This window comes from Ranitomeya variabilis, chromosome 4 (assembly GCF_051348905.1).
Source record: "Ranitomeya variabilis isolate aRanVar5 chromosome 4, aRanVar5.hap1, whole genome shotgun sequence".
Classification (NCBI taxonomy): Eukaryota; Metazoa; Chordata; class Amphibia; order Anura; family Dendrobatidae; genus Ranitomeya; species Ranitomeya variabilis.
Genome location: NC_135235.1, coordinates 230,769,222 through 230,794,824, shown reverse-complemented (window position 1 = coordinate 230,794,824; position 25,603 = coordinate 230,769,222). Strand labels below are relative to the sequence as shown.

Sequence of the window (25,603 nt, the reverse complement as noted above, 5' to 3'; positions counted from 1 at the left end):
ATCTAATCGTGATGGGCCATATATCTTGTATGATCACCTTAACTCATTGACCATTGTTAGTTTTATGATCATAAAACTCCACAAGAATTAATGACCTAAGCCCGTTATGATATTGTACGGATACGTAAGAGAATCATTTGCAAGAATGTAAGAGAAGAGAGCAAGGGTTGCAATGTCAGTCAACTGGAAAGCATCCTACACACCATGAAGTAAGAATACTTGTTTGAGATACAACTGGACCTTGGAGATGGACAAAGGAAGGTCTGACGGAAAACTATGGAATTGACCACTCAATGGTTGGCTTACGTTACTGTCATTTGGATAAACCATGGACAATTTAAGAGTATGGGTTGAGCTAAATTAAAGATCACCTCTTCTATTGGAAGCTGGAAATCTCTCTGAACATTGGATGATGTTCAAGAGCAATTCTGTACGTCGGCATTTTGCATGCCAAGAGTAATCCTGGTACTGGAAGCAAATTTGTCTTTTAGCTTTCTCATAACTGTAACTTTCTGGTTGGAGATGGACATCATAAGATGTTACACCCACTAGTCACAAGATGATTGTCAGAGTCGATTTATTTTCTCTCCTTCCATCCCTTTTCATACATGGATGTTAATCTGAGCAAGCATCTTGACGGACAGATTCTTAGTAATTGGAATGACTGTAAGCACCTATGATTAGCATCTCAAAAGTATCTTTAAGAGTTGTAGAGACATCTCAACATGTAATACTGGTGGAAAGGTGACCATCAACAATAAATAGGTTCTGAGGATCTAAACACTGTTGGGATCTGCTAGTGTAAAGGCATCTGTAATCCCGTTATTTTGGGGTTCATTGTAGGTATTAGCAAATGGGATCCCCACACAAGAAATGTTTTGTACGAGATGTCCAAAAGAACATCAATATGGAAACCTCTTGCAGTGAAAGGAGCCCTGTGAGTCTCCACCTGGAAATACAGCACGGATGTGTAGAATTCAAAAGAGCCCAGAGGAGACACAAATGTATCTTCATCTCTTTGGCTGCCCCGTCTTATTCCTTGATGTGGAGCTCAGCAAGGATTGTCTTTTACACAGAGTACTCATGACAGGGCTTGGTCTTAGCGTAGCAGTCAGCAGTTTTTGGTTAGCGGGGGTTAAATTAAAGCTCAAAGCTCATTAATAATGCAAACTTGCTGAATCAGTTCTTTCTGGCTCAGCGGAAATAAGGCTAAAGGGTGATAACAAAAAACAAATTAACCCCTTCAAACCAAGTGCTGGTGGAGGCTAATTTGGAGCAGTAATTAGGTTTTACGACTGTCAGGCATGTGCCACACGAGAGGCATTGGTAGACAAATCATCGTTCCCAAGGGCTCAGTCCATCATAGGATTCCTAATTTTACTCTTATACCATACTTCCCATTAATGTTCTAGGTGGCTTGCTATGGTGGTGATAATGGTGGTCTTATGATTCTGCTGAGCCAAGCATAGATCACCATGGGCTTTTATGGAGATAACACCAGACAATTCTCAGAAAGGTCAAAACAGCCCATCAAGCTGTTTGGAGCCATTTGAGGTCCCATCTGAGGTGGGTTCCATGTTCCCTTCCAACTGGACAGGACGCTTTCTTCCATCAGCAATGCAATGTGGAGAACAAGTCAACGAGAAAGTGGTGGCAAGAAAGTACTAGTCCCACCTACTTTGGGTGTCAGCTTAAAAAGAGGCAGCTTTTTCAATATGGAGGCCACTCCATGTACAGGCTGCAGAAGTAGTACATTGTGGATCATCAGTGCCATACTAAAGGGTTTCTAGAAGTGAAGCCACTCGCCAAACCAACAGGGTTTGCCACCATTCAAATATGCAGGTTACTATTGACCTCTATTGCCAAGATTAGGTTAGCAATGCCCACCCCAAGGGATTCCAAAATGGTCAGTATGTGACACCATTGTAATCTGGACCCACTACACCATCTTGGGCAAGAGTGCAAGAGTTAGGTTTATCCCAGAAGAGCTTTTTCACTGTTTGCCACATCGTAGACTGGCAGGGTCTTGTTACAAAATCCTCATGGGCAGTACCTCCTCGGTAGGTGGAGTCACATCCTTATGCGGAGGTGGGCACTACAAGTGTAGAGGCAAAGAACCATACAAACCAAAGAGAAAAAAGTTTGCAATGATTTTTAATAAATATTAGCAGGTTGACAAAATATTTCACACACAGTGTATTCAAGTCTATCTAAACCTGCATCGCCCGGGACTAGAAGAACTGCAGGAGACAAAACGGGCAAAGGGCGGGGCAAAACTTCAATGTAGCCTTACATCATGAAAGAGACTACTGAAATTAGTACTGAAATTCCCATATTGTACCCCAAACTGATCCTTGGGGTCCTGGGGCTATTGACGGACTTCTATGACACCTTTGAGGTTGACAGTAGTGTCCAACACCCTCATCTGTGCCTGAAAACTACTGAACTCACCTAAAATCATCATAAACTAGATCCAGCCCCTCTGTATACAGCCACACCCCAAAACTAATATATTCAGAGTAACACCCTTAAAGTGACAGTACATGGATTTGTGCAAAATACATTAATACAGTGTGAAAAAGGGGCTGGGAACTTGGATATTGAAGACCATGAATACTACATGACTGGTACCCATTTTGCTTTACTGTCCTATAGAAAGAATGTCTAGAGGTACAACTAATATATTAAGATTTCTTCATCACACAATAGTGGTGCCGTCATATCATAGGGAGTCACTAATAATTTAGCTCAGATGGTTTGCTGGTCAGGGTCACTATGAGGAACCATTTGACCAACACAAAAGTCAAATCGGAGACCCGATAGTGCTGTAAAACAAACCCAAAACATGAAATGTTTAGCTTACTGCAGCTCAAACCAAAGACATGACAGCACCCAGCAGCAAAATGGTTAAGGGTAAATCATTACATTGTAATATTTTCTCTTGATTATGGTTATTCTTAAAGGGGAACTCCATTCAGCATCAGTTTCATTGTGTAGTATTCCATATCAAGTGGTGGATTCATGTACGTTGCCGATGTCTCTGTGTGGACTCTCAATTCAGTTTCCCCAATAACTGACATTCACATGCCAGGGCCAACTGGTTAGAAAAATCAGTCCACCCAAGTAGGTTTGTACGGTCAGTAAGGAAACGGAAGCTGAAGGTGTGATCATGGGCAGATTGCTATTGGTTTGGCATAGCAATGCAAATACAAAAGGTGAGTGCTGCCAATCGTATTACCAAAAGTAGTCATCAACAAGTGATTCCTTCCCATTTTTTAAGGGAAATATGGTTAACAATATGACAATCCTGAAGCTGAATGAAGTTTTGATTTCAGTTTGACTGCAATACCTTAGGATGGGACTTAACTTTTGTGTGACATTTTTTTTTGTTATGCCAAACCTAAAGGAGTGCCAGGAATACAAATACATGTACATTTTACATTCATATGCCAAATACTAATGAAAAATGTAGACCTAAACTCCTAGACCAAACGCTTGAAGACCAAAGACTATATAGAGTGAAGATTGTAAACCTTGGCTAAGTGACCAAGGTAAGAAGACAATGCCTTGGACGTCAAGTTATGATCTTTAAGCTTTCGTGTTTGAACCTTAGTCAACTAGCCAAGAACTGCAAGCTTTGGTCTAAAAGATGTGGTCTACAAGCAATGGTTGTCAAAGCTCGACAGTCAAATACTGAAGCTCGTAGGCATTGGCTAATTGACCAAGAAAAGGAAGCTAAAGTTATAAGATCAAGGCATGGTCAACCATTCAAAGTCAACAAGCCAATGTCAACCAGTCAAGGTCAACAAGTCATAGTCAAATAGCCATGGTCAACCAGTCAAGGTCAACAAGCCATGGTCAACCAATCAAGGTCAATGAGCCATGGTCTACGTGTCATGGTCTTTAAGCCTTGGACAACCAGTCAAGGTCAATAAGCCTTGGTCAGCCAGTCAATGTCAACAAGTCTTGGTGTTTTAGTCTTGATCGTCAAGCCTTGATGAACAAGGAGCAGTTGACCAAGGCTTGTACACCATCAAGCCCATCTTCTTTTTAATATGTTAGAACAAGGAAAAGTTGTAATCTCTGTCTCATGTGCCAACATAAAAAGGTCCCAGCTTCCGCCAAACTTTACGTAAATACAGTCTGGTGAGGTATTTAACACACACACACACACACATGGGTCCGGCCCATCATTGTATCTCTTCCTACCTCTGTCATACATTCAAGCACAAACATGACTTGGGATCTGGCAGTGACTTAGGGTTCTGCAGCGAGGACCCCAGCGCGAATATGCAGCAGTGATGAAGTTAATTGTAAATACTTTGCAGGCATTTGACAGGAATAATAAATTAAACACATAAAGGTCATTTCCATTCCAGCAAAATAAATTAACATTGGTCGAAAAAATACAAGAGGACATAAATGAACCAATATTAAGGGGTTACAATAGAGACTCCCTTGTCAAATTTAAAGTGTCTCTGCCACGTACAGTTGAAGCAGCTATTTTGTTGGGGGGGATATCTTCATGTGAGGTCTTAAACGTGCTCTTGATAGGCAACTATTAATGATGGTGGAAGTGGAGTCCTTACATTATTCCCCCAAAACAAAGAACTGCATCCAGCACAATTCTCACAGATGGAAACTTGCAGGAGTGATCACTGTAAACAAATGGTGACATGAGCAACTATCGACTGCGATGGCATTTATCATATGTTTCATCTACCCAGTGCAGGATGCATGAGCAAAAATGTTACAGCATTCACCCCTTAAAAAAAAAACTGAAATAGGTTCCCACCAGCAAGAACCCCAATAACCAGCTTTTTGGTGAAGACCCCAAGAAGGAGTGGTCTCGTTTTTATGGTGTAAATGATTCTTCAGCTGCATGTGAGCTTAAACTATAGGGTTAGGCATCAATGCAAAATCCTTTAATCAATGGGAATTCCCCAAGTCTCACAATGGATGCAGCCCAATGTTTTTATGATATAAGATTGTTGGAGAGACTCCTTTGAAAGCGAAGCCAATTGAATGTATGAAAAGTCACCGTGCATGTGCCTATCCTTGCTGCCAAAAAAATATTTATAGGAACAGTCTCTTAACTGAACACTTAAAATACTTGTTACAATTGACTTCAGTGATTTCACCCATGTGTACTAAAGGAGCTAAGTTCACATCCCTGCCACTTCTGACCGGTAGGTAAAAGTTACACTTTAAAAATGTTGCAAGAGAAATCAGTATCAGAAAACACGACTAATAAAGAGGCATCTATTCTTCTAGAGAAGAGGCCATACCATTACAATAAAATAAATAAATACCTAAATATTCTAGAATGAAATTGGCTTGCTATGGAAAATATGAAATACGAGAGGTTTAAACTGCAACCGAGGCACTCGAAGCTCAACTTTCAGCACTAACACACAGAATGCTTTCTACACTCAATACCTCAATATAACTCTACATTCTCTTAAATGGGGGTAGGGGATCTTTTGATTTGTTAGTAGGAATGTGTTCATGGTCAAGGGTTAGAATCACAGTGCTGATTTGGTGTTGTTAAGATGCCCAGACTGTAAGAATCTACTCTAGAACTAGAAAGATCCTCAAACATAATGCCAACGCATACGGCATTATGCATTGGTGCCTCATACACCCAATTTTAAAGGGCAATCCCTTAAGACCACAATGAAAGTTTGCTCGGAGTGTTATACTGTGGAGAAAACCAAAAAAAAGGCAAGTTTCAGGTAGTCATGAAGGTCCATGTGGAAGGAATGCCAAATCTGCATCATGGGAAACCTGCCCCACTGCAATGATGGCGCTCCATATCGTCCAAGACATTTCATATCAAAAGGTTACCTTTCTAAATAGATCACATCAGTCTTGACCTACAACCACGGTGGTTAGATCAACCACAACTTGATAAAGTTCTTATTCTCGGTCCCAAAACAAAAACATTCAAAATTCTTAGACAAAAAACAAAAAGTTCCCTTTGATACTCTAGATCTTTAAATAGCGGCAAGAAATTGATGTACTCTCATCTAGAAAGTAACCACTGTCCCCAGACTGCAGCTTATCGTACATCTCATCATCAAGTAGCCTTATACCCCAGTAACTGTTCTTGAAGGGAAATAGTATCCAGCCCTCCATTCCCTGGAGCAAGGTGCTGGCTTGGATGCGAGGTCACCAAACTCATCTTCGAGAGCAAATCGTCTTCCAGGATCTGCTCGGTGGATGGCCGTCTCTTCGACAAAAATGTCCAATAGGAATTATGTAAGGAGATGATAATGGGTCAGGACAGTGCGTCTTCTTCTTGAGTTGGCGTGTTGGTGTCATCATTCACTAACACCCCCTGTTGTAGTCTCTGCAAGGAAGACCTCATCTGGAAAAGAAGAAGCTTCTTAGGTTGGGTTAATATCAAACTTTTTACATCAAAAAACAAAAATAGATTCTAAGCCTACATCATTTACAATCCATTCTCACCACCATTTATGGTCCATGTTAATATCCTCAATTGGACTGTACCATAAACGATAATGAATCCAACCTTTTACACAAATTTGAAAGCATAAAAAGGGATGAGAAACCCTTCCGGAGATCAACTTATCGCCATGTATGGCAATATATGCCCATGGTGTTACAAGACAGCCAGTCATGTAATAACAAATTGGCTTAGTCCATTGGGTTGAGAGGCATTTTTCATTAGTGATGGACCACGTTTCTGGTGTCCACCTTTCCAATTGGCCATCCTTGGTCCATCCGGTTGAGAGGCATTTTTCATTAGTCCATCGGGTCGAGAGGCATTTTTCCATTTTGTGATGGACCACGTCTCTAGTGTCCACCTTCCCAATTGGCCATCCTTGGTCCATCCGGTTGAGAGGCATTTTTCATTAGTGATGGACCACGTCTCTAGTGTTCACCTTCCCAATTAGCCATCCTTGGTCCATCCGGTTGAGAGGCATTTTTCATTAGTCCATCTGGTTGAGAGGCATTTTTCATTAGTGATGGACCAAGTCTCTGGTGTCCACCTTCCCAATTGGGCATACGTTGATGGGTTACAGAGTCAAGACAGATTCTTTAACTATCCATCATTGTGTCATCTTGTCCCATCAAGTTTCTTCTGCTCTTCTCAAAAATGATGACGAAAAAAAATATAGTTGGTGTCTGGATTTTCCAGTTTAGTAATACTTTTGGGGTGAGAAGCTGTAATGGTGGCCATTAGGTGAATATTATTTACTTATAAAACAACCTGAGTGGCGCCCAGTATTAAAGGGTTACTATTCCTGCTGCGAATAAAACAGTCACGACCATTGACTGTATAGTGAAGAAAAAACAACCTAGAAGATGGATATAAAATATCCGTACTCGCGCTGGTAAAACCCTAATGATAAAATATAAATGAATGAATAAATGCCAGAAGGTGCTGCCTAAGATGATCCTGAATCCTGAGGAAGGAGACAGACGTCTCCGAAACGCGTTTACTTTTTTGGTCCCTACCGCCATCCGTAGCGCACTCTCAGTCACGTGGGCGGATACGTCACACCGGCACGCAGGTCCTTTCTCGGCGCCGCTTTCACTTTGCGCACCTGAAAGGACACCGGCCTGCACGCAAGAGTATACGCCGCTGCAAGTGCGAGCTCCCCTCAACGTCACGCTGCTATCGGCCGAGGCAGCTGGCGCATGTGAGCAAGAATCAGCTACTATTATCTTCAGTGTCACGCCAATAGCCGCCGCTGGAGAACACAGCACCTTATCCATCGCGGGGAAATACATCCTGCAATCAAGCACCTTGCCTGTGATCATGAACGCTTCTTCTAGGTAAGATTGCTGGTGTCATTCAGAACATTTTATTTATTACCGGGCCATTCTTTTCACTTTTAATGGAGAGGTGTGACCTCTGGGCATGAACTTATCTTAGGCGGCACCTTCTGGCATTTATTCATTCATTTATATTTTATCATTAGGGTTTTACCAGCGCGAGTACGGATATTTTATATCCATCTTCTAGAATATTATTTACTATTTGGTTGGGGCAGTAAATGAGGAGGACCTGCTCTATGATAAAAGTAATGATCCACCATGGTCTCCCACGACTTCTTTCTCCATCTGTCACTCTTTTTTATGTGTCTCTGAACAATTGTTTTTTTTTCTCGAGTTTGTGAGAAAATTGACATTTTGTAAATGACTCACGAGATGCGATTATTCTGGAATCAAAATGTAACAAAACAATAATTAAAAACAAACTTCTCAGGTGATTGACATTTATGACTGCTTTTCCTCCTATGCTTAGCAGAATATTTAAAATCTGATGTATTTTAATGATGTGAAGTTTGGAAAAGTTAAATTAAAATTTCTCTTGATTCTTATCCAATTTTTCATGATTGTCAACTAAAAGGAGTGGTCTAATCAAAGATTAAAGTCCGATCTGTCTCCCTCGACGAGCGCTCACCTCGTCCAGTAGTTGTACAGAAGTCCGCAACGTTTGCTTCCATTTCTGGACCTCCGCGTTGTGGAAACGCTTCTGAAGCTCAAGTATTTCGGCCCAATCAGCCGACGTCTGCGGAAACCTCCTACGAATAGAGGAAGTCAATATACTTTAGGACACCATCATAAAGGTGCTACTACCACACAAATGACATGGGCTGGAGGGGCCCTAAGCAGTTTATGGGGGTCCTTGCTCCTCAGCTGCCAATCCATATCCTTTCACCAAGGTCCAAAAAAAAAAAAAATAAAAGGCCGAGATCTCAAAAACATGGATCATTTTGGTACGTTTGTAAAGTGATACATTTATGCAAATTATATAAATTGATACAATGTAACATTTATACAAATGTAGATCCTGAAATGTTCCATAGTAGAAAATACTTCTATAAAATCATAATTGACTTATGAGGATTTTACGCTTTCATTGAAAAAATGAAAAATAAAATAAAAGACGAGCAACTCGGAATGGAAGTATCTGGAACTAACCAGGGTCAAGAACATAGGATATTTCTATATGTCTGGGAAAAAACTTAAAAAAAAACAAAAAAAAAAACTCTAAAGCAAAGAGCTTGCTAGCGCGTGTTCCTTGCCTAGGAGACAGACATCTTCTAACATTATCAACAACCAGTAAACTATAGACTTAGAAATCCCTCAGTTCCTGAGCGCAGAGAAAAGTTCTAATAAGATGTAAATTACAAAAAAGTTCCTTGTTTTTACAAAGACTTTGCCATTTTTACCCATTTAATAAAAAGGACACAACCCTATTAACGGTCTCCCAAATTGGCATTTTGGGAAGCCATACTAGTACAGATTTGACAGATCTAATTAAAAGTCCATCTAGCTAGTTACATAAAACAATGCACTGACAAATATTCTGGCTAATACACAGTTATGGGGGCAAATTCTGGGACCCCCCCCATGAGGAATATTTACCCTTGGGATACAGCATAACTCTGCCACGTCTGGAAGGTCCGAGCAGTGTGTTCCAAAGACCACAAGCGGTAGAAGAGCATCATGTTGAGAACCACCAAGACCAACAAACTGTGAGAAGAAGATCGGGATCAACAAGAAGTTGAGGCCAATGCAATAAAAACAAGACCCAAAGGCCTTCCTGTTCTTAGTTAACGACAAGGGTTGACCAAGTGTAAGTAGATGAATATAGGGGTTATGTTAACAGCATTGGTCCAGGAGACATGTGTCCACCTATGTCCCGCGAGCCAGGACTATTCTCTCCACTACTGTTCAAGAAGAGAACATTTGGAGAAGGTCTACAGTAAAGACTGGAAGTCGGAAAGACTTTACGTCTATGGTCAGCTTTTGTTATAATGGCAGATCAATTAATTGCAATGGGTTAACCCACAGTATGGAGGATTCATCAAGGATTCTCAGATATGAAGCTACGGCTCTGTAGATAATAATGGACTTTTATCACATAAGCCAAGATACAGTCATAGGAATAGATATAAGCCCACACATGATGTCACTACCACCACCAAGACTGTAGCACACAGTGGTGTCACCATGGTGAGGACTGGACTAAAGATGTTTTCCCGGAAAACGCCCGGCCTTGCAGAATAGAGATGGTACACCGCCAACGCACACAAACGACCTCGATTCTATGATAATTCCCACGGTGTGTAGGGAACAGGTAGGTGGATGTGTTACTCACACAATGGTGATGATAAAGAGAGCTGTGGGGATGTTCTGCGAGGCTCCTCTGTCAGAAAGGTGGGAGAGCTGAGAGGAGATGCTGCCTGTGGTGGGAAAGATGGAGACAGGAGGTGAGAAGGAGAGTGCAAATATCAAGTGGGACAATTGGTGGAGAAAGGTTGAACTTGACAGACCTAGGTCTGTTTCATTGCATTACATTCTGGAAAGAAACACCCACCGGGAAAGGTTCACCATTAGGATGTGTTCATGAGTTTTTAGAGAAGAAACTCTTCAATCAAAACTCCAAATGAACTCCTCGTTATAAACAGTTTGATGGTCCTTAGATGGACAGTAGGCCTCTGAGGTGTCAATATCCTCACTCCGTAATGATCACCTGGATACAATAACTATTAACAGTAATTGTATCGGTCACCTCCTATGGATTATCTGCCATCATAAACCTAACTCAGGGATAGTTAGATACATCATCGCCTTCACTATGATCAAGGTGAAGATAGAAAGTGATTTTCAGATGACATCTAGAACCAATGCCATCATACCTGGTTCTAACAAATGAGGTGCTTCACATAGGAAGTCTTCATTAAGGAGAACCTAAAACAAATGTTGGATTTTCAATTCTTTGAACCATCAGAAAGTTCTGAAAAGCTCAACCTATAAAAGAAAAGCCTAGGGATCCTATGTTGCTTTTACATGGGTCTTCACTCATACTTATGCTTCTTTAATCATGGGTTCATCATTATGCTAGAACCTGTCCCCATTAGGAGATCCTCTGGTGGTTCATCAGTACAACTTTTATTGACCCTGAAGATGTAGGTGGGGGCACAGTCTTTTTGCTCTAGTGTTTTTATGCTCTACATTACCTTTACGACGATATGAGAGCAGCTGGATCACAGACAGATGTAAACTGGACACAAAGAAGGAGACATTCCCCTTTTGAAGGGTCTTCAAATTAGGAGAGATACATGAAGTATCCGTTGGATACATGGTTTCCATTCTTATTTTGATACCTGATGTTCTGGAGTGACGATTCACCCGCACATTGTCCAGTGGTGGATTGATCGCGCTCAGCGAATCCACATGATGGTTCTTCCAGCTCAGCGTCCGCTTCCTACGCCGTAAGGTCGGCTTTTCCCTGACTCCCAGCTCATCCACGCAGGATTGCTCTAACTTGACCATGGCATCCGCTGATATAGGGCGAAAAAGAAGAGAAGTCAGTGAAGAAGATATATCAACAAGGATCATGGTGGTCATGAACAATGTTATCGGTACATCATATTTGTCTATTTGCCCCTCATCGATTGCATTTTGAGGGGGATGTAAGTGGTACAGTTTGGCGGTATCTTTGGCCCAACGGTAGAGTTGTGCAGACAAGGAAGGGAGGATGAACCAACAATTGGGTTTAGACCATCACATCTACTCCTGGAAAGAAGGGTCAAGGATTGTCATGGCCTTCAAACTAGTTTATCCAAAGACTTGTAGATGTTCCCACAGCCAAAAGCCAAGGGGAATAAGGCCAATCTGAGAAGCACCTCTCCAAAAGTCCAACAGCAATTAATGTGGTACCTGGTACTATTGTTATAGGTAAATGTCCAAGCTAAGATAAGGTTCCTTTACGTGGCACCAATATGAATGATGGTTATGACATGATGGGTTGTCCTAAAGTTGCTACTGTCTACAAGGTAGGATGTATCCACCTCACCGGAATCGTAACGTACCAAGCTGTCTAAAGTGCTCTTCCATCCCGCTCCAGGAGTTCTTTTCGATAATGCCTCGTACCAAACTCCATGGCTGCTTCCGGTAACAGATCTCGGAGGACACCCTACAATACAACGGTCAGAAGGTCATCAATGCGGCCACTCATGCCACATGCTGTATGGATAGTCAATGGATCCTAAGGTTGGATACAAAAGCTGGGTTCAGATCTACTTGAATGATTTTGGGAAACACAAGTTCTTCCTAAAAACACACAAGGAGTCTGTCAGACTTCTCATACCGTCTCCTCAAGTGAGCGCAGAGTTGTCAGTCATATTGTAAGTGAGCAGAGTGAGGGGGCACAAAAGAGAAGAAATAGAGGGTGGGAGTGTTGAGTGGGCACACGAGGAGCTGTCAGGAGCCTCTTGAAGTGACGGGGGACAAGAAGCTGCTAGTTTAATTAAGGGGGGAAAAAAAAGCGCTACAGCTCGGTACCTGAGGCGCGCTTTACTCTTAGTCACACTGGTGATACAGTATCGATGAGCGGTGTAAAAATAATCCTGGTAGGGAATGCCTTGTGTGACCACGTGCGAGTCCAGGATGTACAGAGACCCCTTCAAAGAGTAAGTCAAAGTCTACAAAGAAACAAAGATATGTTATGTACAAAGTAAAAAGAGCACTATTATAGTAGTTATATTCTTGTACATAGGGAGCAGTATTATAGTAGTTATATTCTTGTACATAGGGGGCAGTATTATAGTAGTTATATTCTTGTACATAGGAGGAAGTATTATAGTAGTTATATTCTTGTATATAGGGGCAGTATTATAGTAGTTATATTCTTGTACATAGGAGCAGTATTATAGTAGTTATATTCTTGTACATAGGAGCAGTATTATAGCAGTTATAATCTTTTACATAGGGGCAGTATTATAGTAGTTATATTCTTGTACATAGGGGCAGTATTATAGTAGTTATATTCTTGTACATAGGGGCAGTATTATAGTAGTTATATTCTTGTACATAGGGGCAGTATTATAGTAGTTATATTCTTGTATATAGGGGCAGTATTATAGTAGTTATATTCTTGTATATAGGGGCAGTATTATAGTAGTTATATTCTTGTACATAGGGGCAGTATTATAGTAGTTATATTCTTGTACATAGGGGCAGTATTATAGTAGTTATATTCTTGTACATAGGGGCAGTATTATAGTAGTTATATTCTTGTACATAGGGGCAGTATTATAGTAGTTATATTCTTGTACATAGGGGCAGTATTATAGTAGTTATATTCTTGTACATAGGGGCAGTATTATAGTAGTTATATTCTTGTATATAGGGGGCAGTATTATAGTAGTTATATTCTTGTACATAGGAGCAGTATTATAGTAGTTATATTCTTGTACATAGGGGCAGTATTATAGTAGTTATATTCTTGTATATAGGGGGCAGTATTATAGTAGTTATATTCTTGTACATAGGGGGCAGTATTGTTATAGTAATTCCTGGAGATAGGGTGCAGCATTATCATAATTATATTATGTGAAGGTAATAGTACATAGAATCCGTCTGTAGGATTACACCTTTGTCTCACCTGTGTCTCCACGGCAGGTGCAGTTTTTGGCCCCAGTGGATTATTGATGGGAATGGTGTAGTTGATAACACGAGACTGTTTACCATTGCTGTCGGGGGCCCAGGGGTTCACCACCACATCTGTAGGGAGCATATAACAGGGGGTGATCATCTGATAACTTTACCTGGTTATTTCATCTATTTGGAATATTTACTCCTACTTTAGTAATCACATGAAACCACAATCCATTCGAAAGCTGTACCATAGACTGATGCAGACACCCACCATCATGGCATCACAAAGTTGATCAGTAAATCCTCCAAGGAATTCATGGCATCATAGGCCAAGTCCTACAGACTCAAGATTGCTCACATATATGCCAAGAGCGATTACAGGAAAACATTACTAGGATGTAGAGTCTTACATCATACAGGTCTCGCATGACGTTTCGCCAGGACACGCTTCATCTCAGGCTGAAGCACTTTATACACCCCAGTTACTATAGATACAATTAAATTTGCTAAATCGTATCAAAAATGCTCCTAAACAACAATATTTACACTTCCAGCAATACGAAGAGAGATCATAACAATATTATGGATTTGCAGAGCTCAGGATTTTAGGTACTCACCGTAAATTCTTTTTTTCATACAATTCATTGGGGGATAAGATACAGAAACCATGTGTGAAGTCTGCTGCCACTTGGAGATTGACACCAATAATACATCTAAAAAAAATCTGAGGTTGCAGTGTCCTCCCAATGAAGGATGCTAGAAAGATTTTACTGTGAGTACCAAAAATCCCAATTTCTTAGGTGCTGCATTGGGTGATACAGAAACCATGATTGAAGTCTGGCGCCACCTGGAGGCTGACACTAATAATACATCTAAAATTATATATATTTATTATAATATATATATATATATATATATATATATATATATATATATATATATATATATATATATTATTATTAAAAAAATGTAAAGACATGAGCACAAGAGGAATAAGAAAGAAGCAAGGGAGGAGCAACTACTTATTTTGTAATCAATATGTCCACTATAGGCAATTTATACCACAATAATGGGAAGTCATGAAGACATTAAGTGTTCTTATTTCATCAGAATTTTAATACAGTAAATAAGATAATAAATAATGAGTTTTAAGTGTCAATACTGATGAGATATGTTTAGTAAGGAAACTATATTAAAAGGTAAATAAGTCAAAAAATAAATGTAACTTTTTTATTTTAAATTCTCAATAAACATTTAAATATTATCTGTAGTCGTGTTTCATATTTATAGGTTATATACTGAATACTAAGGGAAGCGGAGTAGCTCACTGGTGTAGTAGGCGGTGATTGAGCCAATTTTTTTTTTTTGTTTGTTGTTTTTGTGTTTTTTTTAAAGGTGTATTACTCTAGTCAGCCCCCAGGTGGCAGCAGACGTCTGCCTCAATGAGGCGCCCAGGAAATTACCGCAGCACTAGGTTTATTAGATCGGTGAACTGTGCACCCGAAAGGGTTTTAAAGAGTGTTGCAGTTTCTAGGTCTTTCTATGATTTCTCTTTGTTGCTGGGAAGTGTAAATATTATTTAGTTATGGTATTTTTGATACAATGTTGCAAATTCGATATTTATTGTACCTATAGTAACTGGTGTCTATAAAGTGGATGGGTCCATGGTCAAACACATGAGAGAGGGGTCTTTTCCTCCCAAAATGTTGCGCCTTGCGAGACCAGCATCATGTAAGAGTCGGCATCCTAGAGGTTGTTTCCCGGCACCATTCTTGGCATAGTCAACGAAGAACGAGGACCGTGGGGCCGTTAAAGACCATGATGAGTCTTTATAGAGACCAGTGGGATTTTGCCTAATACCCTTAATTTAATGGAGGACAACTTCAATGGAGCCCCCAATATTCCTGTGCCGGAAAGGTGTGGAAAACGTATGACGGACGCCGCCGACCTGTGAACTTTCTCAGCTCCATGAATTCGCTCATAAAGCGGGTGTCGGAGGTCAGCGCCTGCTGCAGGCGGTCCGCGCTGATGTGATACACCGCGTTGATGTGCAGGCGGCCCGGCAGGTCGGAGGTCAGAGCGTCTTTACCGAGGCCGATGGCTTCTGAAATACAAGAGGAGGAGCCGCCGGTTACAGGACGGGCGACGTTCTGTGTACACACATTATACACCTACAGATTCCCAGGGGGAATGGAACTACAAGTCCCAGAATACTCTGCAGAGCCCGGGGCTATAGATAGGTCAGATGGACTGACCATCCTCACAGCCGGTGACCGGCCAGAACACGGCGGGAGACCAACACCGGAGAAGTACGGAGAGGAGGGGGCCCTGCCCTGAGGACCACTGATAATAGTGCATGGTAAGGTCAGGGGGCAGTACTAGGGCGGCACTATTACCAGTGGGCACCACAGGGGGGCAGTATTACCAGTGGGCACCACAGGGGAGCAGTATTACCAGTGGGCACCACAGGGGGGCAGTATTACCAGTGGGCACCACAGGGGGGCACTATTACTAGAGGGTTCACTGGCATCAACCACAGAAATAAATTAAATGGAGGCTGTGAATCATTCATATTGATTTTCACAAATCAGAAAAAGATCCTCCCAACATCTCCATCTACCCAAGATAACAATTTACTACAACATCATAAATAAGGATTCTTTACTGTCCGAGCAGTGAGATGACGGCGTTCTCCGCCGGGTGGAACTGTCATATTGAATTTATTAGGAATCTTCCCGTAACGTTGGCGGCTGAGCATCCCGTCCTCAGAGCGGCAGACGCTCCTGTATCCCCGGTACAGTCCCTGCCGGCTGTGACACCATCACAATGATGGGCACCAGGGGCTGAAGCCGTCTTCTCCGATCGGCCTCGTTATCCAGCGCCAGATGCTCAACATGAGAGCAATTAGTGTGTAATACCGGCGCTTCCGCCCCGCCACCTCCAGGTGTGTGACCGTCTCCCTGCACCACGCTGTACCAGGCCGTTATGAAGACTTACACGGTGATATGAGGGGGTGAGATGCCACGCTGTCTGTACAACACCACCATCAGGCGCCACAGAGATTCTACTCACCAGAGGGAAGCAGCACATGGCCGAGTGCAGCTCTGGATGTGAGTAGAGAACCGATCCAGTATTACACCCCCCACACACACATCAGACCACATTCTCACCCTCGTCTTGGGTGGAGCTCGGCGTGGAGTTGTTACTTGGGTCCGTGGGAAATTCTTCTCCAGGAAGAAGGTCCAGGGCGGGCAGAGAGTCCAGCAGCCCCGATCCGGCCATCTCCGAAAGCGGGGTCACAGTCTGACTGGAGGAAACGTCCAACTGTGAGTCCGAGAGGATGTCCGACTGCTGTCCGGGCATGTCTTCTACTGGCTGAAAGAGACCATGATATAGGGGCTGTCACCCAGCTTTTCTGAGACCCTGAATGGCAGATAGAGAGGTGCTGAATGAACAGCTGCAGAAGTATTAACACCCCACCAAATCTGTCCTTGCAAAGGTGGTATGCAGCCCCTGGAGTACTCACAGACTGGAGGGTCTTACCGGCAGCAAACCGTCCACACTGCTGGCGAGGGAGGTGAACGAGTCGGTGGCCGGCAGCCTGGGACTGGTGCTCAGCTTGCTGTCACTGCGGGAAGACGCGTCACTCAAATCGGGACCCTCGGGAAACTCCTCACTTACCCTAAATCACAGCAAAGGAAGGATGAAGAAAAAGCAAAGAAGAAAAAAAAAAAAAAAAAAAAAAAGACGCAGCATCAACGAGAGCAGAGAAAGTGAGAAGCGGCCTAGGGCGCCCTCTGGTGTCTGATGGGAAAATAGCAGCTTCTCATCCATTTCTGCGAAACCTTGTTCTCACCATTTTTAAAGATCTCCGTTTACTTTCAATGAATGGTAACAACCTATCACCTCTAACAGCTGAGGGTTTGTTGCAATTGCATCCAGTTTTGACAATGTCCTGAACACTAGAGTCCGGACTGACACATTGTAACAAACTATCAGAGAGATTTGTTCCGACATTATTTTAATTGTATCCACCCTTCTAAGCCAAGGAAGAGACTAGAATATATATTGGAAGCCCCCGTTAATTATACCCATTAGGCGCCCACTCTTCCCGCAATATCCCATGTACCCCGGAGACGGCAGCGAGGGGCGCCGCACTCACCCCAGGCCATTGAGCAGGTCTCGCGGACACACGTAGTCGTCGTCCTCGCTGGTCAGGCCGAGCTCCGTGCCGTAGCACTGGTGGACCGTGTGCCACAACTCCTGGGGGGACAGAGTCTGCCGGGAAAGAAGACCGCAACAGTCAGAAATCGCTTCCACAAGTCTTAGATGGCTGATAACAGTGGACAACAGCATTCACCAAAGCAAAATAACAGAATATAGGGGCAGCATCCCTTTAAATGCTTATCTCCACCATGCAGGGTTCCCCTTCTATAAGCCTAATCAGAGGAAAGTGACAGAGTCCAGAGAAGGAGGGGAGAGGTCGCCTTAAAGGGACATGGACTTCTGGAAATCTGTCTAATGCAATTATCTTATCAAAAGCGGCCAAAGTCCCTTTATCAGCGCTGTTCTTTGGAAGGGAGATCAGTCTGGTCGCTAGGAAATCACATCTGGGGTGCAGACCTGAGCCATGCAGACGGGCAAACGCGTGCTCCCCAACGCCCCCCAGTGTCATAGAGGAGGAGGTGCATTCACTCCATCTCCAAAGAATTAACGGGAGCTTTGGGAACAGTCAGTAAGCTGCTCGTATTGGTGCAAATGTTCACATTGACTGTGTGCACTATAGAGGCAGGCTCATGAGAAAAGGGGGTGCAGGAAAGAAGAAAGGCAGGCGGGGCGCAGGAAAGAAGGGGCGCAGGAAAGAAGGGGCGCAGGAAAGAAGAAAGGCAGGCGGGGCGCAGGAAAGAAGGGGCGCAGGAAAGAAGGGGCGCAGGAAAGAAGGGGCACAGGAAAGAAGAAAGGCAGGCGGGGCGCAGGAAAGAAGAGGCGCAGGAAAGAAGGGGCGCAGGAAAGAAGAGGCGCAGGAAAGAAGAGGCGCAGGCAGGAAGAGGCGCAGGAAAGAAGGGGCGCAGGAAAGAAGAGGCGCAGGAAAGAAGGGGCGCAGGAAAGAAGAGGCGCAGGAAAGAAGGGGCTCAGGCAGGAAGAGGCGCAGGAAAGAAGGGGCGCAGGAAAGAAGGGGCGCAGGAAAGAAGAGGCGCAGGAAAGAAGAGGCGCAGGAAAGAAGAGGCGCAGGAAAGAAGAAAGGCAGGCGGGGCGCAGGAAAGAAGGGGCGCAGGAAAGAAGGGGCGCAGGAAAGAAGGGGCGCAGGAAAGAAGGGGCGCAGGAAAGAAGAAAGGCAGGCGGGGCGCAGGAAAGAAGAGGCGCAGGAAAGAAGGGGCGCAGGAAAGAAGAGGCGCAGGAAAGAAGAGGGGCAGGAAAGAAGGGGCGCAGGCAGGAATGAAGGGGCGCAGGAATGAAGGGTCTATAGGAATCGGGCTCCTTTGGGAAGTGTTGCGACTACATCTGGTAGACAGCGAAAGGACCTGGGCTGGGGGGCGCTTGGAAATCATATTAATGGGGATTTTCCAAGTTCAGAAAGCTATTGACTCCAATATAAAAAGTGCTTTACTCACCCTCCCCTGGTCCTGAGTTTCTGTCGCTGCTCCCAATGTTATTGTCTGAAGCCTATCAGCGAGCTCAGTGTGACGGTACTAGCTGCTCAAAGCTACTGAGCTCACCGATTAGCTGCAGCGCTTTTAACATCACGTCAGCGCTGCAAACAATCAGACACCAAGGGCGGCATTTGCACCCAGGGAAAGAGAATAAAGGATGAAAACAGAAAACCTCTCGATACATGATTAGCCGAGAGCCTACACAGGCTGATGCAGACAGATGCAGCAGAGCCGTGTGTGGACCCGTTCAGGCTCTGGGCATTTAGCGCATATGCAGGTGGATTACGTGAGTGCAGTGACTGGGTAAAGGGTCTGATCACAGCCCTGGTCCATATGTCTGGGGGGTCCTAAAGACCACCGGTATTACACAGAATATGGCAGTATACACCCAGCCTCTATATCACAGATCTTTGGGCGATGCCCAATATTCACCATCCGCCCCTTCCCATCTCCCAGACTCTTCTTACCTTATCCAAAAGGGCGTTTTGCCAGAGGCGGAATATCAGCAGGAAAGAGCGGTCCCTGGCTCCGAAGGAGGTGAAGAAGTGCTAGAAGGAGAGAGACAACCAAAGTGGATACAAACAGGAAACAGGCAGACTTGTATCTTATTTCTACAGTTTGTCCAGATGGGACAGAGACAAATATCGCATCATATGCGCTTGTGATTTGCATAGGACTGCAGGTAAATCCAGCTCTGCTACATTTACAGCTCGTTGTCTCCTGTATGAAGGCATAACTTACAGAAAACTCCACTGCTTCACAAGAGGAAGCGCAGGAAGAAACTGAAGACTTATAGTAGAGATAACGCTTCTCCTCATCATTACACCGAGGCTGAAGGTCAAGAGAGTGATAAGGAAAATCAATGGTGTCACTGCACCGATAACGCTACAGATGATACTCACGTGAGCAGGATGGCGGCCAACAGCTATGCCCAGATTTCTTATTAAATTCAGCTATACCTGTATTATGTCCCAGAGCTGCACTCACTATTCTGCTGGTGCAGTCACTGTGTACATACATTACTGATCCTGAGTTACATCCTGTATTATTCTCCAGAGCTGCACTCACTATTCTGCTGGTGCAGTCACTGTGTACATACATTACTGATCCTGAGTTACATGCTGTATTATACTCCAGAGCTGCGCTCACTATTCTGCTGGTGCAGTCACTGTGTACATACATTACATTACTGATCCTGAGTTACATCCTGTATTATTCTCCAGAGCTGCACTCACTCTTCTGCTGGTGCAGTCACTGTGTACATACATTACATTACTGATCCTGAGTTACATCCTGTATTATACTCCAGAGCTGCACTCACTATTCTGCTGGTGCAGTCACTGTGTACATTACATTACTGATCCTGAGTTATATCCTGTATTATACCCCAGAGCTGCACTCACTATTCTGCTGGTGCCGTCACTGTGTATATACATTACTACAATACATTACTGATCCTGAGTTGCATCCTGTATTATACTCCAGAGCTGCACTCACTATTCTGCTGGTGCAGTCACTGTGTACATATATTACATTACTGATCCTGAGTTACATCCTGTATTATACTCCAGAGCTGCACTCACTATTCTGCTGGTGCAGTCACTGTGTACATATATTACATTACTGATCCTGAGTTACATCCTGTATTATACTCCAGAGCTGCACTCACTATTCTGCTGGTGCAGTCACTGTGTACATACATTACTGATCCTGAGTTACATCCTGTATTATTCTCCAGAGCTGCACTCACTATTCTGCTGGTGCAGTCACTGTGTACATACATTACATTACTGATCCTGAGTTACATCCTGTATTATACCCCAGAGCTGCACTCACTATTCTGCTGGTGCAGTCACTGTGTACATACATTACATTACTGATCCTGAGTTACATCCTGTATTATACTCCAGAGCTGCACTCACTATTCTGCTGGTGCAGTCACTGTGTACATACATTACTGATCCTGAGTTACATCCTGTATTATTCTCCAGAGCTGCACTCACTATTCTGCTGGTGCAGTCACTGTGTACATTACATTACTGATCCTGAGTTATATCCTGTATTATACCCCAGAGCTGCACTCACTATTCTGCTGGTGCCGTCACTGTGTATATACATTACTACAATACATTACTGATCCTGAGTTGCATCCTGTATTATACTCCAGAGCTGCACTCACTATTCTGCTGGTGCAGTCACTGTGTACATACATTACTGATCCTGAGTTACATCCTGTATTATTCTCCAGAGCTGCACTCACTATTCTGCTGGTGCAGTCACTGTGTACATACATTACATTACTGATCCTGAGTTACATCCTGTATTATACCCCAGAGCTGCACTCACTATTCTGCTGGTGCAGTCACTGTGTACATACATTACATTACTGATCCTGAGTTACATCCTGTATTATACCCCAGAGCTGCACTCACTCTTCTGCTGGTGCAGTCACTGTGTACATACATTACATTACTGATCCTGAGTTACATCCTGTATTATACTCCAGAGCTGCACTCACTATTCTGCTGGTGCAGTCACTGTGTACATTACATTACTGATCCTGAGTTATATCCTGTATTATACCCAGGCTGCACTCACTATTCTGCTGGTGCCGTCACTGTGTATATACATTACTACAATACATTACTGATCCTGAGTTGCATCCTGTATTATACTCCAGAGCTGCACTCACTATTCTGCTGGTGCAGTCACTGTGTACATACATTACATTACTGATCCTGAGTTACATCCTGTATTATACCCCAGAGCTGCACTCACTATTCTGCTGGTGCAGTCACTGTGTACATACATTACATTACTGATCCTAAGTTACATCCTGTATTATACCCCAGAGCTGCGCTCACTATTCTGCTGGTGCAGTCACTGTGTACATTACATTACTGATCCTAAGTTACATCCTGTATTATACTCCAGAGCTGCGCTCACTATTCTGCTGGTGCAGTCACTGTGTACATACATTACTGTTACCTCCTGTATTATACTCCAGAGCAGCGATCAGTATTTCTCACCTTCTCCGTTTCAGTGCAGACCTGGATGGCGTTGGGAATCACTTTTGCCGTCTTCTCCTTCTTAATGCAGCGAATGTCTTTGAGCTGGATCGTGATCTTATCAGCAGAAGAGGAAATCATGAACATCCTGTATGTGGCCTCTAAGCCGTCATCACTCATTTATCAGCTCCTTTCTAGAGTTGAGCTCATTGTTACAATTATGTTTTTTCTCTGAGATCAGAAAAGTATTTAAATATTAAAATAAAAAGAGAATCTTTATTATAAGTGACCAGAGAGAGTGTGCAGTACTGTGCTTCACCATCGGGGGAGCTGTCCCACTGCTGTGAGTGGCGGATTCTCCCGGAATGTGCAGTACTGTGCTTCACCTCCGGGGGAGCTGTCCCACTGCTGTGAATGGCTGATTCTCCCCTATAGATATTTAGTGAGACCTCTTCTAGGTAATGAGCACTTGGGGGTCCGGCCTGACTGGTGACACATTGTTTGGAATTTCCTATGTAAATTCTCAGTGTGGTGTTAAATGCTCCCTATAAAGGAGTCAAACTCATTTGCATCACTCACCGTGGTTTCCCAGCGGAATATGTTGCTATGGAAACAGATCCAGTTCTCAGATAAGTAGAGTCTTCCCTGAAGGAGGATATCTCTCTGCAAAGCACAGGAGTAATCTGATGGGGGGGGGGGGAGGGTAGAGAAGAGGGGCGCAAAGTCAGAAACTAGGGGGAAATGTATGAGCACTGCCCCGATAATCCTAATGTCACACTCACCCACAATGAGTCTCTCCGAATCGGGCAGTTTCTTAAAGATTTTGCGGAAATCTTCATTGCGTTGCTTATAATTGGGGCTCAGCATCTGGAAGAATCACCCCAGGGTGAGAAATAGCAAACAGCACATAAACCTTGTAGCGAGGTAAGGATACAGACCATTCTCACATAGGATATCTTTTATTTTGTCCATAGCTGGGGATAATCACTGAACAGGATCAGTCTCCTTCCCCATCTGGCAGCTGACAATAGAATTCCTTATAACTCGCCCAGTAAAACCACTAATCTCTGCTATACTGCACCATTCTGCTCCTTTCCTGTTACACAGGACAGAAAGCGTTTCCCATTGACAACCCTGGACTCATACGGTCTTCTTCCTCCTCTGAAAGCTACACTATAATCCTTTCTTAATTCCTCCATAAAAGACCTCTTCTTTGTTACGCTGCAGAGGCTCCATTCCTTTCTTGACCAGAAGACCCTTGGACTGAACGCTTGCCCTTCCCCCTCTGGCATTGAACATTATAATCCCTTCTTATTTCCCCTGTACAAGTACTCTTCTCTACTATACTGCATAGCTATGCTCCTTTCCTGACAAGCAGGACAGTCTCCTATTTTTGTTAGTTGCTCTAGGGGATGTGCTGGGGATCAAATCTGTCTCCTTCACCCTCTGGCAGCTGACACTATAATCCCTTCTTACATCCCCTGTAGAAGCAGTCTGCTTTGCTATACTGTACTGTTGAGGCTCTGTTCCTTTCCTGACATGCAGGACAGAAAGCTTTTCCCACTGATAGCCCTGGGGATGGACTCTGAACTGAAACAGTCTCCTTCCACCTCTGGAATCTAACACTATAAACCCTTTCTAGTTTCCACTTAAAACAACGCTTTCTTTCCTATACTGCAGAGGCTCTGCTCCTTTCCTGACAAGAAGACCTCTGGACTGAAACCTTGTCCTTCCCCCTCTGGTATCTGAAATTATAATCTCTTCTTATTTCCCCTGTAGAAGTACTCTTCTCTACTATACTGCACAGCTTTGCTCTTTTCCTGACAAGCAGAACACTTTCTTATTTCTAGGTGCTGCTCTGGACTAAATCAATCTCCTCCCCCCTCTGGCAGCTGCCACTATTATTTCTTCTTGCTTCCCCTGTAGAAGCACTCTTCTTTGCTCCCCTGCAGAGCTATGCTCCTTTCCTGACAAGCAGGACAGTCTCCTATTTCAAGTAGCTGCCCTAGGGGTGGACTCTGGATGAATTCAGTATCCTCCCCCTCTAACAGCTAACACTATTATCCCTTTTTACTTCCCCTGTAGAGGCACTCTGCTCTGCTGCCAAGGCTGAGCCTCTTATCTGATACCCCAGTCTAAAGCCTTTTCCCACTGCCTGTCTTTAGGTTGGATTTGGCATTGAATCAATCTCCTACCCCCTCTGGCAGCTGTCACTTACTTTTTCTGTTAATTGCTATACTGTAGAGGCTATGCCCTTTCCATGAAAGCAGGCCAAACAGCTAATGGCTGCTTTGAATGTGGGGGACAATTACGGAGCAAGTGTGACCACCAGTCATACGGTGGACTTGCACATTGCTATACACTCTGAACACCAGGTGGCGCCATACTATGTAAGCAAATGTCAGAATACTGCAAGTGAATGGCGACTGTATGACCGTTCTAATGGTGGGCATCACATATTAGGTATTGGGGGGACAGCCAGTGAAGAGATGCAGATACTTACACTGTAGAAGCTCTGGATCTTCTAGGAGAAAAAAAGAAAACATGCAGTCACTAGAAGACAGAGTAAGGTCTGCAGTCATGTGCTTCATACGGATGGCGGCAGAGATTCGACCACAGCCATATCGCAGCCAGTCTCCTGCCGTCTACCTTATAAAACTTTTGTAAAGTTTTAGAGATGAGCAAATTCCCCCCGTAACTAATCAAGTTCATTTTGAATTTTGACTCACTACCTCCGGTGGTCCCATTAATGGAGCAGATGTGCGATAATCAACCTACAATTCTCAGGATTTGGGGGGCGGGGGGTCCTGTAGTAGCACCCCCAGCAGTAGGGGATAACTTCCAAACTTGACCCTTTTAAGTGAAGCAGCTGTCAAAGACCAAACTTTCCCAGAGCTCTGAGCATCCTGTTAACACTTGGACCTAAAGACGTTTCTTTTCCAAACATCACCCATGGGTTGGGATGTTGAAGATAAGTCTCCTCTTAGGACCCCTTTAAGGGCTTGTGGTTACTTTGTTTTTATCTACCCACCTTGCTGTTCCATATGGACGCCCTCCCGCTGAGCTGCGGGGGCAGCGGCGTCCCCGGCTGGGAGTTGGGCAGCTGGGCATTGCTCTGGAAGGCGGTGGGCACTGCTCCTGGAGGTGGCGACGTGGGGGTCTGGGCACTGGGCGTCTTCTCAAAGGAGTTTTCAGATCCTTTCTCCACCATATTCTCCGGCTCGATACCCGACAAACGTTTCCGCGTAGCGGGGGAGTTGCTGGGCGTGCTGTGAGGGGTGATGCTGCCCGAGCTGGTGAAAGACGCCCGAAAAGATTGTTAGAAATGAGACCAGATGCAGGAGGCCTTATACTCCAGTCACATCCGGAGCTGCAATCACTGTTCTGCTGACAGCTCATCTACGCTACAGAGGGAAAACACGCTTTGCAGTTTTGGATGTGAATGGAGAAAGATACAATTAACAATGTCCCAGCCTCTGCGGTAGCACAGTGCCCATCTGAGAGGTGCAGCACCCGCCT

The 25,603-nt window shown here is 43.8% G+C and overlaps 1 protein-coding gene across 6 annotated transcripts in view; it reads right to left on the bottom strand.

Annotated features, from left to right (window-relative positions):
• Nucleotides 1-2,135: 2,135 nt before the first annotated feature.
• The window catches only part of GRAMD1A (GRAM domain containing 1A), a 63,758-nt gene continuing 40,290 nt past the window's right edge, over nucleotides 2,136-25,603 (bottom strand). For 4 of the 6 annotated variants that reach the window (XM_077260176.1, XM_077260178.1, XM_077260182.1 and 1 more), the window contains exons 2-19: nucleotides 25,116-25,377; nucleotides 24,588-24,608; nucleotides 22,867-22,951; nucleotides 22,664-22,767; nucleotides 22,106-22,201; nucleotides 19,544-19,624; nucleotides 17,588-17,703; nucleotides 16,969-17,107; nucleotides 16,596-16,800; nucleotides 15,374-15,529; nucleotides 13,433-13,551; nucleotides 12,331-12,470; nucleotides 11,859-11,962; nucleotides 11,151-11,327; nucleotides 10,142-10,226; nucleotides 9,406-9,513; nucleotides 8,438-8,558; nucleotides 2,136-6,370 (exon numbers count right to left, since the gene is read on the bottom strand). In XM_077260176.1, the coding sequence (XP_077116291.1) occupies nucleotides 6,281-6,370; nucleotides 8,438-8,558; nucleotides 9,406-9,513; nucleotides 10,142-10,226; nucleotides 11,151-11,327; nucleotides 11,859-11,962; nucleotides 12,331-12,470; nucleotides 13,433-13,551; nucleotides 15,374-15,529; nucleotides 16,596-16,800; nucleotides 16,969-17,107; nucleotides 17,588-17,703; nucleotides 19,544-19,624; nucleotides 22,106-22,201; nucleotides 22,664-22,767; nucleotides 22,867-22,951; nucleotides 24,588-24,608; nucleotides 25,116-25,377 (2,209 nt within the window). In that variant the 3' untranslated portion in view covers nucleotides 2,136-6,280. The remainder of the gene's footprint in view (nucleotides 6,371-8,437; nucleotides 8,559-9,405; nucleotides 9,514-10,141; nucleotides 10,227-11,150; nucleotides 11,328-11,858; nucleotides 11,963-12,330; nucleotides 12,471-13,432; nucleotides 13,552-15,373; nucleotides 15,530-16,595; nucleotides 16,801-16,968; nucleotides 17,108-17,587; nucleotides 17,704-19,543; nucleotides 19,625-22,105; nucleotides 22,202-22,663; nucleotides 22,768-22,866; nucleotides 22,952-24,587; nucleotides 24,609-25,115; nucleotides 25,378-25,603) is intronic. The other 2 variants (XM_077260177.1, XM_077260179.1) reach the window with 1 other exon arrangement.